Raw genomic sequence first — 15,708 nt, forward strand, 5'->3', positions numbered from 1 at the left:
ACTCATATATGGAAGATAAATTTTGTCCTTTGGTAATTGTAATGGGAGTGGCAGGTTACATCCTAGTTAAAACGTTCTCTCTAATTACGCTATGGTAATTGCATTGAATTTTAATGGTATGTTAATAGTCAAAAACAGCCTTTGATCTAAGCTTTTTAAAATTTCATCTTTCTTATTGTTAGGCTGATGAAAATTCACATGTCACTTTTAGTTGTTGCCCTGTACTTAACCTTGTTGTAATTCATCTTTAACGGGGATAAATGAGGCTTTCTGTGACTGGCATTAGGTCGTAACAGATAACAGCTGAATGTAACGCTGGTCAACCCCAACATGGTGTGTTACACATGCTTGTTAACGCTTGGGTGTCACATAAAATTAATATCACAATTAATGCAGCGTACTGGAGTCTGGAGTTTCACAACCAAATGCACAGGCCACAAATCAGAGATTGTTAAAGGGACAAATATTACTGTGCTGAACATTCAGAAGGATAATTTTGACTATAACAGAATCGAATATGCAATATTAAGATGCAATTATAATGAAAATCTTTTTTAATAAATTAAAAATAAAAAACTCACACAGACCACACACACATGTATGTATGTATGTATGTATATATATATATATATATATATATAGATATATGTATATATATATATATATATATATATATATATATATATATATATATATATATATATATATATATATACACATACTGCTAACTAGAATTTAGTTCCTCTGAATTGTGTGACAGACAGCAATGTGACAGAGAAATCAATGCGACACGTGTCTGTGTGGCCTCTCTGCAGCTCTCTGTGGCGGTGACCTGTCCGGCCCCAGCGGCGTTATCCTGTCCCCAAACTGGCCCGAATGGTACGGCGAGGGCGAGGACTGCAGCTGGAGGATTCACGTCGGCGAGGACAAACGCGTCCTGCTGGACGTGCAGCTGTAAGTCCTTCTGGAACATTCTGTTCTGAAAACAACTGCAAAGTCTGCTGGTTTGGCTGCTTTGCTGGCTGACACGTCATGCTGCTGGAAATCGAACGAAGTCCACAGACCTGCTGGATGCGATGACTCACCAAACCGCATGAATGACTCGTTCATTTTCTCATTACCTCCTACGCAAACCCCTCACCTCTCGCCCACTGTCTCTTTCTCTCTCTCTCATTAGCTTGAATCTGAGCGACAGTGATATGCTAACCATTTTGGATGGAGATGAGGTCACAACACGTATATTGGGGCAGTTTGTTGGGGGAACCAGCCCGTTTAAGATGTCCTCCTCGACCCCTGACCTCACCATCACCTTCCACTCAGACCCAGCCGGCCTGGTCTTTGGGAAAGGAGAGGGTTTCATCATCAACTACATGGGTAAGGACACTCAAGCTAATTGCAAATGCATAAATTAGACAAAGTCTCATGCATATTGCACACAGAAATGGCAAGAGTGTTCTCAAAACCTGATTGTCTGGAACTGAAGAGTTTTGTTTGCATAATGAGCAAGATGTCTTTGAGAACACTTAAATACTTTATATTGAACGTGAAAGTGAAAAAAGTGAAAGTGACATGACATACAGCCAAGTATGGTGACCCATACTCAGAATTGGTGCTCTGCTTTTAACCCATCCAAAGTGCACACACACACAGCAGTGAACACACACACACACACCGTGAACACACACCCGGAGCAGTGGGCAGCCATTTATGCTGCGGCACCCAGGGAGCAGTTGGGGGTTCGGTGCCTTGCTCAAGGGCATCTCAGTCGTGGTATTGCCGGCCCGAGACTCGAACCCACGAACTTAGGGTTAGGAGTTAAACTGTCTAACCACTAGGCCACGACCTGGCCATAAACATCATATAGACATTTTTCCTGAACGTGGAAGTCACGCCTGACTCTTAACCGGAATAATGCTTTGCATTTCCAGTCTCCAGTGTTTCCAATCAAATTAGTGTATATTCCGAGCTGATAATCTAATGTTAAACCTATTAAAATGTTAAAAAGCACATGGCTCCATAGCGCCATCACTTTACAGTGTCGTAATGACCGTCATCTGTCAGTGTCTCACTTCTCAAAGTTTAATGAGTGTGTAGATGAAACAAAGCTGCCGATGTTAGCTACCATGAAAACAGATGGACAATATTTTAATGGGTTTCTATGGAGACCGGAACAGAAGAGCATCCAGTCAATAATGGTGGCGCTCATCGTTTACTCAGGAAAAAAAGTCTATAAAACAACAAACAGTGGTTGGTCACTTGATAGATTTTCTGTCTTTTGGGCAGTTCTTGGCCAGAGGAAACTGCATAGTGGACCAGAGCAGTGTTCTTTTATTGTTATTTATACACTGTTATAGTATTTATTATTTTGAATTAGCTTTTACTTTCAGTTTTAGCTTGGTTTAGTAGTTTTGATATGTGCTTTGGTAATTTTTATTAGTTTTTAAATTATATTTCTCTATAGCTTTAATTAAAAAAAAAAATGTATTTTAGTACTTAAGGAAATTGAAAATGTTGGCATGGCAAGTAACTGAAATAAAACTTAAACTTGAAAAACTTTTAATTATTTTATTTCATAGCAACATTTTTTACATTTGCGTTTAACGTTTTTAGGTTTAAATTTGTTTAAAAAAATAAGTTTTTCATCTAACATTTATTTTATAAATTATAAATTAAAATTATGTATTATTACTTTAAAAGAAAATTAGAAATGTTGCCATAGCAAAGAACTGAAATAAAATACATTTAAATGTAAGTACTAAAATTACTAAAAATAAAATATAAATATTAGACGAAAAACTTCAAATCAAAAAAAACTTTAAAATAAGTTTAAGCTGAAGTATCTGTCAGTTTCAGTAATATAAGTACTTCAATTTAAACATGGTTTGTTTTTTTTTTTTTTTGTTTTTTTCATTTAAGTTTAAGTTTATGTTTTCTATCTAATATTTATATTTTATTTTATTTCAGCTTCATTTCAATTAACACTGGAGCAGACTTTATGTTGGTAGTCAAAAAGCCTGGCTAAACAAAATTAGTCTGTCACAGTATAAAGACATTTAATTTCCCAACTAAAGACAAGCTTTATTCACAAACTTTCAGTCTCTTATGACTGTCACGAACACACAGAGAGAATCTCAATGCAACTCTTTCTTTTAAAATTACTTCAGCCAATCCATTATGTTCTCAAATGGTCGACATGCATTTCAATCAGTGCTTCTTTTTCTTTCTTTCTTTTTTTTTTTTTTTTGCACAGACGCAACTATTTTCAGCTCCTGAAATCTCCCACCATCCTCTTCTCCTCCTTCTCTCCTGGCTGCCCTCATTCATTCACATTTAGTTTAGTCTCTATCCTCTCCAATAGGATACACATACACACAGAGAGAGAGCACGTTATAACGTTATAGCTTGCAATCTCCAGTAATGGCTTGAACTAAAAAGACAGAGATACTCTTTTTATGTTCGTATAATGGTAGAGGATAAAGTTCCCAGCTGAATAAAGGTCACAGACACACTGTGAATTCACAATGGCGGTCGATTTGCTCTTGATCAAACCGCTCATGAACTAAATGCATGTAGAATCTAAAGAAACCCCATTAGCACTGCACTAACAGCGTACACGAACATCCAGCTATGCTAGGAATAACTGATCTGTTAGAAAACTCTTCTGAATGCCTTTTATATTAAACATTTATTTACTCAGGCCTTTAACATTTATTTATGATTTTTGCCAACTAAAAGATCTGAAATCTTATGAATAAAGTACTGAAAGTGTCAGAGCTGTGACCTAGCGGTTAGCGCACATGCTCCTACACACGTTTGTGTGGGCGAAGCAAGTTCAACTTGACTTTTTGATTCCCGAAAGGCCAAAAATAACTAGATTTTACATTTTCTAAAAATGAGTGAGTGCTGCTTGCTCGTGCATAAGTCGCCTCTGAAATGCTAGGGTGTTGTGGGTGGTTACTAGGTGGTTACTTACTGGCCTAATAGTCAATAAAATCCACCCTCATGTGATATTCTGGTCTCTATGAATCACATCTCTCCTTTAATGTAAGTAAATGGGATCTTTATTATCTACTAGGCAAAAATTTGTCGTATATTTGGTGAAAATTGTTTTATATAATGTCATATATTTTAGTTTGTGTGATATTTTTAGTTTTATTATAAATATTTATTAATTTATTTTGAGCAGGTGAGTGGATGGGAGTGGACAATATTTTTTGCTATCTTTATTATTTGCTATTTATTACCAGCCCTAATATATATATATATATAAATGGAGGTGAAGTGGCGACAATTTATTTTGCTATTCTCTTGTATTTTTTTTCCTGTTAATATCATAAAAATTAAATAAACGATTTAATAGAGGAGGTTAAATAATTTAGCTCCTTTTTTCAGAGGTGTCACGCAACGACTCATGTCCAGACCTCCCTGAGATCCAGAACGGCTGGAAGACCACTTCTCACGCGGCGCTGGTGCGTGGAGCTCGTATCACGTATCAGTGCGACCCGGGGTACGACCTGGTGGGCAGTGAAACCCTGACCTGTCAGGTGGACCTGAGCTGGAACACGCAGCCTCCGTTCTGTGAGAAGAGTGAGTCAAGCACAGTTGGGTGTCTATGCTAATTAGAGTCTGAGGAACTTTAACTTTCAGCAGATTCAAATGTCATCCTTCTCAGCTGTGTCTCCTTTTCTCGCTTCCCCTCATTAGTTATGTACTGCACAGACCCTGGACACGTGGAGCACTCCACACGCACGCTGTCTGATCCCAAACTCTTGGTTGGCACCACTATCCAGTACAGCTGCATTCCCGGATACATCCTGCAGGGCGGCGCCACTCTCACTTGCTATGGTCGAGAACCCGGCACTCCTGTTTGGACGTCTCGCTTGCCTCATTGCATGTGTGAGTTCCCACAAATATTTTGTCCAAAATGTCTGTATTTTATGTTTTAGCTCCTGTTTAATCCCAATTATTCTTAATTTAATTCCCTGTATATTAGCGGAAGAGTCCGTGTCCTGTGAGAACCCCGGCCTTCCTGACAATGGCTACCAGATATTGTCTAAAAGGCTTTACCTACCGGGAGAGTCTCTAACCTTCATGTGCTACCAAGACTATGAGCTCATTGGTGAGATGGCCATCAAATGCATTCTGGGAAATCCGTCTTTTTGGAGTGGTCCATTACCTCTGTGCAGAGGTAAGAATCATTTATGGTATTTACTAAAAATAAGTTTGTATAAAAATGTATAGGGTCAACCCTTTATACCAAGATTTTTTATGTATTTATTTATTTTATACTATAATAATAATAATAATTTTATTTTTATTATTGTTATTACTGTTATTATACTTTTTTTTACTTTATTAATTTACTGAGCTCCACAACATATATTTTCTTTTCAAAACATTTTCAAATGTATTTAAATAATATACAATGAGTGTATTTATATATTTAAAAATGTAATATCGTCTTAGAATATTCACTACATTTTTGTTATTTAGCTTCATTAACAGATATTTAGTTTCCAAAGGTTGTTACATTCAAATTAGTGTTAGAAAAATATATTTATACATTAAATATATTCTAAGAATACTTCGAATATTCATTAAATGTCTCTTATGCAGCTTTATTAAGTAGTAATAAATAGTAAAATAAATAAAAATAAATAGTGAATAAAAAGAAAACAACGTACAAATGTTTGGATTACCATTTTGGGATCACCATTACTTACCATTAAAAAAAAAAATTCATATATATGTATGTGTGTGTGTGTTTGTTTGTGTGTGTGTGTGTGTGTGTGTATTTGTTTATATTTTTGTATATATATATATATATATATATATATATATATAAAAAAAATTCATATATATGTATGTGTGTGTGTGTATATATATATACATGTATATGTATTGTTTGATTACATTATAATATTATACATTAAATGCTGAAGTATGTATTAAATATTTTATTTTTTATGTGTTATGCTCTAGAGGGTAAGTTTTATTTTTATGTACTAATTTAAGCAAAGGTTTAACTTTTTTATATTGTATCTTTTATATTGTAAAGTGTCTACCTTTTAATATCACAAGCAGCTAAAGCACATTGTTACTGTATGAGAGGGATTATATATTTATAAGGTTTGATAGTTGTAGAGGGTAATGCAGGTGGAAATGCATTATTAATGTATATCATCCTTGTATCTTGTCTAGTGGCTGAGGCGGCGGCAGACTCTTCTTTTGATGGGGGAAGTATGGCTCTAGCAATATTTATCCTGGTGCTGCTAGTGTCTGTTTTACTGGGAGGAGCCTACATTTATGTCACCAGGTGAGCCATACAGACAGTCTAATGTGAGTACAGTTCTTTAGTATTTACTAACTGTACAACAGTAAAGAGCTGCCATGTTCATGGGCACCTACACATGTTCTGTTTCTGATTTAATAGATCGCTCAAAGCTACTTGTACTAATGAAACGGTGCTTAGAGCCACCGCTTGTGAAATGAGATTGGTTTCTTCATAAAGCATGTAATGGCTTAAAGCGTAATGAGAAAACACCATGAACACCAGAACATGTGCTGCGCTTGAGCCCGTCAAACTCTCTTCTCTGTTCCTCAGGTGCCGCTATTATTCAAACCTAAGACTTCCTCTGATGTATCCGCACCCCTACAGCCAGATCACTGTGGAAACCGAGTTTGACAACCCTCTCTATGAGACTGGAGGGGTGAGAATCTCACAGAACACCCTAGCAACCGCCTACCAACTACTTAGCAACCACCCAAAACCACTACATTGCTCTGCTCTGGAAAACTTCCCAGAGCACCATAGCAACTGCATAAGAATCATCCAAAACATCTGAGCATCCACCTAGCAACAACTTAGCGCCACCGATCCAGAACATCATAGTAACCACTTAGTAATTCCTAGCAACCAGCCAGAACCCCATGGAAACTACATAGCACCACCCTGGAAACCAGCCAGATCACCCTAGCAACTGAAAACACTGAAGACACCTTAGCAACCTACTAGTAACTTTTATCAACAAGTCAGAATCCTTTGAAAACCACATAGCTTTTGGAAACTAAATAGCACCACCCTGGAAACCAGTCACCGTAGCAACTGAAAACACTCTAGAAACCACCTAGTAACTCCCTAGAAACCATCTAGAACCTTTTGGAAACTACATAGCACCACCCTGGAAACCACCCGGCTCACCGTAGCAACTCAACATACTGTAAACACCCTAGTAACCACTTAGTAACTCCTTAGCAATCAGTCAGAACCCCTTGGAAACCACATAGCACCACCCTGGAAACCACCCAGATTATCATAGCAACTGAAAACATACAACACAACCTAGCAAACACCTAGTAACTCCCTAGCAACCAGCTAGAACTCCATGGAAACTACCCAGATTACCATAGCAACTGAACACCTTAGCAAACACCTAGTAACTCCCTAGCAACCAGCTAGAACCTGTTGGAAACTACATAATGTCACCATGAAAACCACCAAGATCATCCTAGCAATAGAAAACACTCAAAACTCCCTAGCAACCTCCTACTAACTCCCTAGCAACAAGCCAGAATTCCTTGAAAACTACAAAGCATCACCCTAGAAACCACCCAGATTACTGTAGAGACTTAAACCACTCAAAACAACCTTGCAACCACCTAGTAACTCTCTAGTAACCACCAAAAACCTCTTGTAAACTACATAGTGACACCCTGGAAACCACCCAGCTCACCATAGCGACTGAAACAGCTCCCTAGCAACGCCCTAGCAACCACCTAGTAACCATCCTAAACCACATAACGAGGGCCTGGAAATCACCCAGGATGCTCTAGTGATGCCGCAACAGCGTTTCCATGATAACACATTGGAAGATCCTCCATAATGCTAACATGAATGTAATTTTCCTGTGTTTTTATTATACAGGATACGAGAGAATATGAGGTGTCCATATGAAGAGGCCTACAGACACGTCCCGTACTGCTCCAGCACTTACAGGAAGTGATGTAAATAGATCCTGTCAACTCCACTCTCCCCACCTCCCCAACCTCCAGGGACAGAGAGGGGCATGAAGGGAACGGGGCTGTGAAACAGGAAGTACCAGTGCAGAGATCGTTCAGCCAGTTGATGTTACTGTGGTTTTACGATAAATATGTGCTTACAGCCGGAGGTTCTCATTCTGCCATTCACAAACACTGTGTGTGTGTGTGTGTGTGTGTGTGTGTGTGTGTGTGTGTGTGACATTACAAGCGAGTGGAAAATAACAAGTGAAGAGTTTGCACAGTGTTCTTTCACCTCAATACCGTGACTTACGGGAGAGTTTAACCCTGGAGTAAGCCCTTTGCTCCGATATAAAGGGGTGGTGGTGGCGCTGTCCTGTGTCTGTCTGTGGCCCGTCCTGCCTGCTGTCATTTTTAAGTCTTTGTACTTAGAGCAGTTTGTAGTGCAGGTTTTAAAGTAGTATTTTTTCCCCTGCAAGTGACGTCCTACTGCAGCAGAGAGCAGATGATGTATTTATTTTGAAGTATATGTGAAATGTTCTCTGCTGATTGATGAATACTTCATTTTGGAGATAAAGAAAAAAAAATGTAACTGATTTCTCTAAAGAAATGTGAAAAAATAAATAAATTCATTTAAATCTTTTCTAACACTGACGTGTCCTAGTTTATTTTAAAAAGAGTTCAAATCATTTAATTTTTTTATTCTGTGATGACTGTCCATATATGGCGTTATTTTACTGTCAAATGTCGAGAGCCCGCATTATTAATTCTTTGCTCTAGCACAAAACCGGACGCGCGCGCTCAGATATACGCTGCTCTAACCCGGTAAGAGTGCGCGCACTTAAAACGTGTCTCTCCTCTCGCTCAAACTGTGTCCTGTACATGCTCAAATCTCTCTGGGCTCATGCGCTATAGATATTAATTATTTTCACAGCTGAATTAAACGTTGTCAAAGGTTATCATTATGCACTTTTAAAAAGTAGTCTCAAAACAGATTTGTGCAGGGCCTTTCCTTGATTTTTTTATTGTTGTATTTTTTGTTGTATTATTTAGCTACTTTGTTTTACTATATCTCTTGTATTTGTATCTTTTCTTTGCACATATGCATCTCTCTGTGAAATAGGCTACTTTGTTAACACTGTTTTAAAAGGTATAAAGCTTTAACCAATCAGACCTCCACAACTGACCGATGAAAATACTGCATGAAATATTATTGGTGAACTGAACCTGGAATTCTTTTGACAATCAAAGATGGATCTTTAATGAAATCTGTTAATGAAATGGAAATGGCCAGGAATTGGGTGCTTGGATGATTTGCACATAACTTCTGTCCAACTGGTTGGTCTCTGAGCAATTTATCTAAAAACAACATATTATAGCCTATGGCCTTAAAGACTTTATATAAAACATCAATGTTTATATATATAATCAATGTCCAGAGAGATTTGAGCGTGCACTGGACACAGTGTGAGCGAGAGGAGAGACACGTTTGCGCACACTCTTTCCGGGCGAGAGCAGCGTATATCTGAGCGCGCGCGGCCGGTTTTGTGCAAGAGAAACGGAAATCCGCGCGCGAGCGGAGATATTTGCGCTCGCGCATTGCATTAATGTGCTTTCGTGCTACAATGATGCGCTCTTGACATTTGTCAGTAAATTAACGCCATATCCATAGTCTAATGTGTTTCAGAAGCAAATGCAAATGTATGCAAAAACATTTCCCTATATGTCAACACAGTCTTATGGAGTGGAAATACTTGCTACAAGAGTCACATTTACTACAGTGAAAGTTTCACATGCGATCTCATTTCTCAGTCCACCCATTTCCTTTGTTCGATTTATCTTCCTTGAAAACGATACTGCATCAAATGGCTGCATTACTATCAAATCGACACATTTTTATACATGGGTTACCAAAGAATCGTTCAGCACAAACTGAGCACATTTGAGACTGAGAGACACAGGAAAAGAAAAAGCCGGTTTGTAGCTGCCAGATAAGATCTGAACTGATAGTCTGAATGTTTTTAAACTACATTCACTACTTTCACATTCACCGTTTGACTCCACCGCAGATCACTGAGCCTGGAGGATCATGCAACGTTCATTGTTTGTGGCTTGAAGGTCAGTTAATCGTTTCCTTAATGAGTTGTGTTTAATGCAACTCGTTTCATATCACTTTACCAGCGCAATGTCTATTTTTCAGCTCTACCTGCAGCCTGTATTTCCTGTGCATGCCATGCATGTGGCATCAATCACTTTAACTTATTTAATGTGCAAAAAAGGGATTTTTAAAGAATGTTGTGTAATTCAGATGAATAAAATTAGCTTTGTAAGACACTGATGGTTCCTGCAACCAGTTGTCTTGCCGTTATGAACAAAATATTTGCAGAAGTAGCCAACAGAGGAAGTCACTTCTGTGTTTAAACTGAATCTTTTTTCCGTCTTAGCGTGATGCGCCTGTCAGTCAAACGGGCAGCTGTACTCCTGCTAACTCTCTTCGGAGCTTGTACGCTTACTACTCTATATCAAGTGCTAATATGCCCTGGAAAGGCTCCCAGACGTTATATGCGGTCTATACTGGTTCGAAACTCGAACCAGACACAGTACCGGTACAATCAGAACACGCCGATGGTGTTTGTGGGTGGCGTTCCACGTTCAGGGACCACCTTAATGCGTGCCATGCTAGACGCCCACCCTGACATCCGCTGCGGGGAGGAGACGCGGGTGATCCCCAGGATACTGTCTCTGCGGCAGGGCTGGGGGAGGCAGACGGAGGAGCGCTGGGCGCTGGAGGACGAGGGAGTCAGTCAAGAGATGATTGACGCTGCGACTACAGCATTCCTGCTGGAGATCATCGCACGACACGGGGAACCTGCCCCACTGCTGTGCAATAAAGACCCCTTTACACTGAAGAGTGCCGTTTATCTGTCACGCATTTTCCCCAAGTAAGATATATATTTTTTGGAGGTGCATTCCGGGATTTTTATTTTATTTTATTAAAAAAGCTTTGCACAAAGACATTTGTAGTACTGCTGCAAATTCTATTCACACTTATTTTATATGTGTGTTCCATTAATGGGGCCATCATGCTTTCTTAAGAAACTGTAAAAATCTAAAACTGATTATTTTATTTTATTTTAGAAGCTTTGGACAAAAACATTTGTAGTATCATGAAAAATAAATTTACACTTGCCATCACTAGGGCCAACGTGATTTTTTTTAAAAATGTAAAAATTTAGTTGTTTATACAATCTAATTTTTTAATTATTATTATTTAATTTATTTTAGTTTTTATTTTATTTAAATTTTTTGATTATATTTTATTATTTTTTTTTTTTTATGTTAGTTAGGAGTGAGTTATTTTTTATATATGTGTGTGTGGATGGACAAAAAAAGTAGTAAGTAGCACACATACAGGTGCTGGTGATGTAATTAGAATATCATCAAAAAGTTGATTTATTTCACTAATTCCATTTAAAAAGTGAAACGTGTATATTATATTCATTCATTACACACAGACTGATATATTACAAATGTTTATTTCTTTTAATTTTGATGATTATAACTGACAACTAAGGAAATTCCCAAATTCAGTATCTCAGAAAATTAGAATATTACTTAAGACCAATACAAAGAAAGGATTTTTAGAAATCTTGGCCAACTGAAAAGTATGAACATGAAAAGTATGAGTATGTACAGCACTCAATACTTAGTTGGGGCTCCTTTTGCCTGAATTACTGCAGCAATACGCCGTGGCATGGAGTCGATCAGTCTGTGGCACTGCTCAGGTGTTATGAGAGCCCAGGTTGCTCTGTTAGTGGCCTTCAGCTCTTCTGCATTCTTGGGTCTGGCATATCGCATCTTCCTCTTCACAATACACCATAGATTTTCTATGGGGTTAGGGTCAGACGAGTTTGCTGGCCAATTAAGATCAGGGATGCCATGGTCCTTAAACCAGGTACTGGTAGCTGTTGTCACTGTGTGTAGGTGCCGGGTCCTGTTGGAAAATGAAATCTGCATCTCCATAAAGTTGGTCAGCAGCAGGAAGCATGAAGTGGTCTAAAACTTCCTGGTATACGGCTGCGTTGACTTTGGATCTCAGAAAACAGTGGCCCAACACCAGCAGATGACATGGCACCCCAAAACCATCACTGACTGTTGGAAACTCTACACTGGACCTCAAGCAACATGGATTGTGTGCCTCTCCTCTCTTCCTCCAGACTCTGGGACCCTGATTTCCAAAGGAAATGCAAAATTTACTTTCATCAGAGAACATAACTTTGGACCACTCAGCAGCAGTCCAGTCCTTTTTTTTTTTTTTTTTTTTTTTTTTTAAGCGAGATGCTTCTGACGCTGTCTGTTGTTCAAGAGAGGCTTGACACAAGGAGTGTGACAGCTGAAACCCATGTCTTGCATACGCCTGTGCGTAGTGGTTCTTGAAGCACTGACTCCAGCTGCAGTCCACTCTTTGTGAATCTCCCCCACATTTTTGAATGGGTTTTTGTTTCACAATCCTCTCCAGGGTGCGGGTATCCCTATTGCTTGTACACTTTTTCTACCACATCTTTTCCTTCCCTTCACCTCTCTATTAATGTGCTTGGACCCAGAGATCTGTGAACTGCCAGCCTCTTTTGCAATTAACTTTTGTGTCTTGCCCTCCTTGTGCAAGGTGTCAATGGTCGTCTTTTGGACAACTGTCAAGTCAGCAGTCTTCCCCATGATTGTGTATCCTACAGAACTAGACTGAGAGACCATTTAAAGGCATTTGCAGGTGTTTTGAGTTAATTAGCTGATTAGAGTGTGGCACCGGGTGTCTTCAATATTGAACCTTTTTACAATGTTCTAATTTTCTGAGATACTGAATTTGGGATTTTCCTTAGTTGTCAGTTATAATCATCAAAATTAAAAGAAATAAACATTTGAAATATATCAGTCTGTGTGTAATGAATGAATATAATATACAAGTTTCACTTTTTGAATGGAATTAGTGAAATAAATCAACTTTTTGATGATATTCTAATTATATCACCAGCACCTGTATATTTGTATCAATAGCCAACAACAATACATTGAATCAAAATTAGCGATTTTTCTGTCATGCAAAAAATCATTAGGATATTAAGTAAAGATCATGTTCTATGAAGATATTTTGTAAATAGTTTTTAATGTATTTTTAGATTGTTTCCTTAAAGATTTTCACATAGATTTACTAGGGCATTTTTCTTAAACTGGGAAAATGTCTAAAACAAAGGCATTGTTTTGTGCTGCATAAAACAATCCCAAATCCAAATCCTTTTGATTTCTAGTTTCTTCCATGAGATTTGAGTCATCCTGTCTCACTCCTCATGCCATCATCATCTGTTTTTCCAGCTCTAAATTCCTGCTAATGCTCAGAGACGGCCGGGCGTCTGTGCACTCTATGATCTCAAGACGAGTGACTATCACTGGCTTCAACCTGTCCAGCTACAGGAACTGTCTGACTAAATGGAGCAATGCAATCGAAGTCATGCTCTCCCAGTGTATGGCGGTCGGCCAGAGTCGTTGTATGACCGTCCGCTATGAGGATCTGGTGCTGCAGCCACGAGCCACTATGCAGGGTGTGCTACACTTTCTGAACTCACCTTGGCATGAAGGAGTGCTTCATCATGAGGAGGCCATCGGGCAGCCAGGAGGGGTATCACTGTCTCGGTAGGGCGAAATTATATTTAAAGGGGTAGTTCAATTCTGTCATTGTTTACACACCCTCTGTATGAGTTTCTTTCTTCTGTTGAACATAAACGATTATATTTTGATTATATTTTGTTAGATTTTAAGTTGACGGTACCCATAGACTTCCATAGTATTTTCTCCCATACTCTGGAAGTCAATGTGTGCCATGAACTGTTTGTTTACCCACATTCTTTAGAATATTTTCTTTTGTTTTCAACAGCTGAAAGAAATTCATACAGTTTTGGGACAACTTGAGGGAGATTAAATGATGACAGCATTTTCATTTTTGGGTGAACTGTCCCTTTAATGTTTTGGGTCACAGGCCTTCAATCGTTTCCTGACCATCCTCACTTTTCACTTTGTTTTTAAGACCGAATGTTCCACGGATCAAGTGATCAAACCAGTTAACCTGGAAGCCCTCACACGCTGGGTAGGCCACATCCCAGCAGATGTCCAGCAGGACATGGAGAGCATCGCGCCAATGCTGCGCAGGCTGGGCTACAACCCCAATGCCAATCCACCAGATTATGGTCAGCCAGATCCGGAAGTGATCAACAATACTCAAAGGGTATATTCAAACACAGAATAAGACATACAATATGCATTTCAATTCATTCAGTGCAGCTCAAGGATCAGAGTTGCTAGTTATTCAGTCATAATTTCAATTTGTCTGTTTTTCCTAGGTACTGCGAGGAGATTTTAAAACTCCTACGAGCCTGAAAGGATGGGCACAAGTGAGTGCATGCTTTTAAGTTGTATCATATACAAAACTGGTTGTACACGATCTACTACATGCCTTCTGTCATCAAAAGTTTATATTTGTTTAGCAAGTAAAAGGCCGTTTCTAAAAACCTCCCCCAGCTGCACCAAACTTCATATTTTTGCTCAGTTTGGGCTGCTGAATTTAAAAAAAAAAAGGTGTTTCTTCTTTCTCAAGTATGAGATGTCATTGCAAAAATGGCAGAAGTTGGAAATATTTATTTACATATGTCACTTGATTTGGTGTTTTATCTAATTAAATGACATTATATGTCCCAATACTTTCTGTGGGCACTGTGTAAGACTATATATATGATTAGGCTGCATATATGTCCTTACACATTGTTTTGAATAAACTATATTCATTTTGAAAATATTAATTGTTTGACAGGTATCTCCTAAAGGAGGCAGAAACTGAACTGATAGTCCTACACTGATTGCAGTATGTGCTCGTTTTCAACCTTGGATATTTCACCACCATTTTGTGCCATACACCGTGAAGGCCTTTCACAAGATACAGAGCTACCTGAGTTGGAAATAATAAGGAGCATTGTTTTTATGCAATAGCTGTGGTTACATGGGGTCTGATTTTGACATCGCCAGAGTCTATTATAATAATTAGGCAACTAAATCCTACCAAAATGTTGCAATGTAATAGACTGATGTCAAAGAAACAAGCCTCAGACGGAAACTGGACACAGATAGACATTTTTACTTCCTGAAGCTCTCAGAAGTGTATTGTTTACTATTGTTTACTAAGTTTACCATACATCATTTACACTGGACTTCCTGAACAATGCAGTTTTTTTATGTCTTGTTTTGGGAAATGAGAAGAGTGTGACGTAGGGCTTAGTGTCGCACTGAATGCTGTTGCTATGTGCCTGCGTGCATTTTCTTGACCTAGATATTAAATTGAGCCATTCTTATTTTCCTAGTGCCAAAACACCCTGTTTTCCCTCTGTTTTTTTTAAGTGAATTCTTTCAATAAATATATTCAAACTCGGCCAATGTGTTATTTTTTTAATCGTTGTGGCGTATTTATTTTTATCTCGAAGCGTTTGATCAGAGGCAACCCTGTGCAGTGCATCATATCACTCCGCCAGTCCCCAAACCCTCACGAACACATAAAATAAACATAAATATCGGTTTTACGTCCAAAAAATTAATTTATAAAATGCGCCTTTTTATATCTTCAACATAACACGTATGCTGGTGCTTGTCACAAAACCAGGTTTTCAAATTAAA

The 15,708-nt window shown here is 38.4% G+C and overlaps 2 protein-coding genes across 2 annotated transcripts in view; both read left to right on the top strand.

Annotated features, from left to right (window-relative positions):
• LOC109090010 (seizure 6-like protein) overlaps nucleotides 1-8,648 on the top strand; it is a 43,377-nt gene extending 34,729 nt beyond the window's left edge. Inside the window, exons 9-16 of the mRNA XM_042733123.1 lie at nucleotides 816-954; nucleotides 1,178-1,374; nucleotides 4,393-4,587; nucleotides 4,705-4,896; nucleotides 4,994-5,188; nucleotides 6,202-6,316; nucleotides 6,605-6,710; nucleotides 7,925-8,648. Of these exons, the coding sequence (XP_042589057.1) occupies nucleotides 816-954; nucleotides 1,178-1,374; nucleotides 4,393-4,587; nucleotides 4,705-4,896; nucleotides 4,994-5,188; nucleotides 6,202-6,316; nucleotides 6,605-6,710; nucleotides 7,925-7,954 (1,169 nt within the window). The 3' untranslated portion in view covers nucleotides 7,955-8,648. The remainder of the gene's footprint in view (nucleotides 1-815; nucleotides 955-1,177; nucleotides 1,375-4,392; nucleotides 4,588-4,704; nucleotides 4,897-4,993; nucleotides 5,189-6,201; nucleotides 6,317-6,604; nucleotides 6,711-7,924) is intronic.
• Nucleotides 8,649-9,677: 1,029 nt separating this feature from the next.
• Nucleotides 9,678-15,466, top strand: LOC109090399 (protein-tyrosine sulfotransferase 2-like). The gene is given in 6 exon segments (XM_042733126.1): nucleotides 9,678-10,116; nucleotides 10,443-10,940; nucleotides 13,366-13,708; nucleotides 14,075-14,272; nucleotides 14,388-14,438; nucleotides 14,855-15,466. Coding segments are annotated over 5 exon segments (1,113 nt in total). The 5' UTR covers nucleotides 9,678-10,116; nucleotides 10,443-10,446; the 3' UTR covers nucleotides 14,882-15,466.
• Nucleotides 15,467-15,708: the final 242 nt, after the last annotated feature.

Source organism: Cyprinus carpio, chromosome B10 (assembly GCF_018340385.1).
Source record: "Cyprinus carpio isolate SPL01 chromosome B10, ASM1834038v1, whole genome shotgun sequence".
In the NCBI taxonomy this organism is placed as follows: domain Eukaryota; kingdom Metazoa; phylum Chordata; class Actinopteri; order Cypriniformes; family Cyprinidae; genus Cyprinus; species Cyprinus carpio.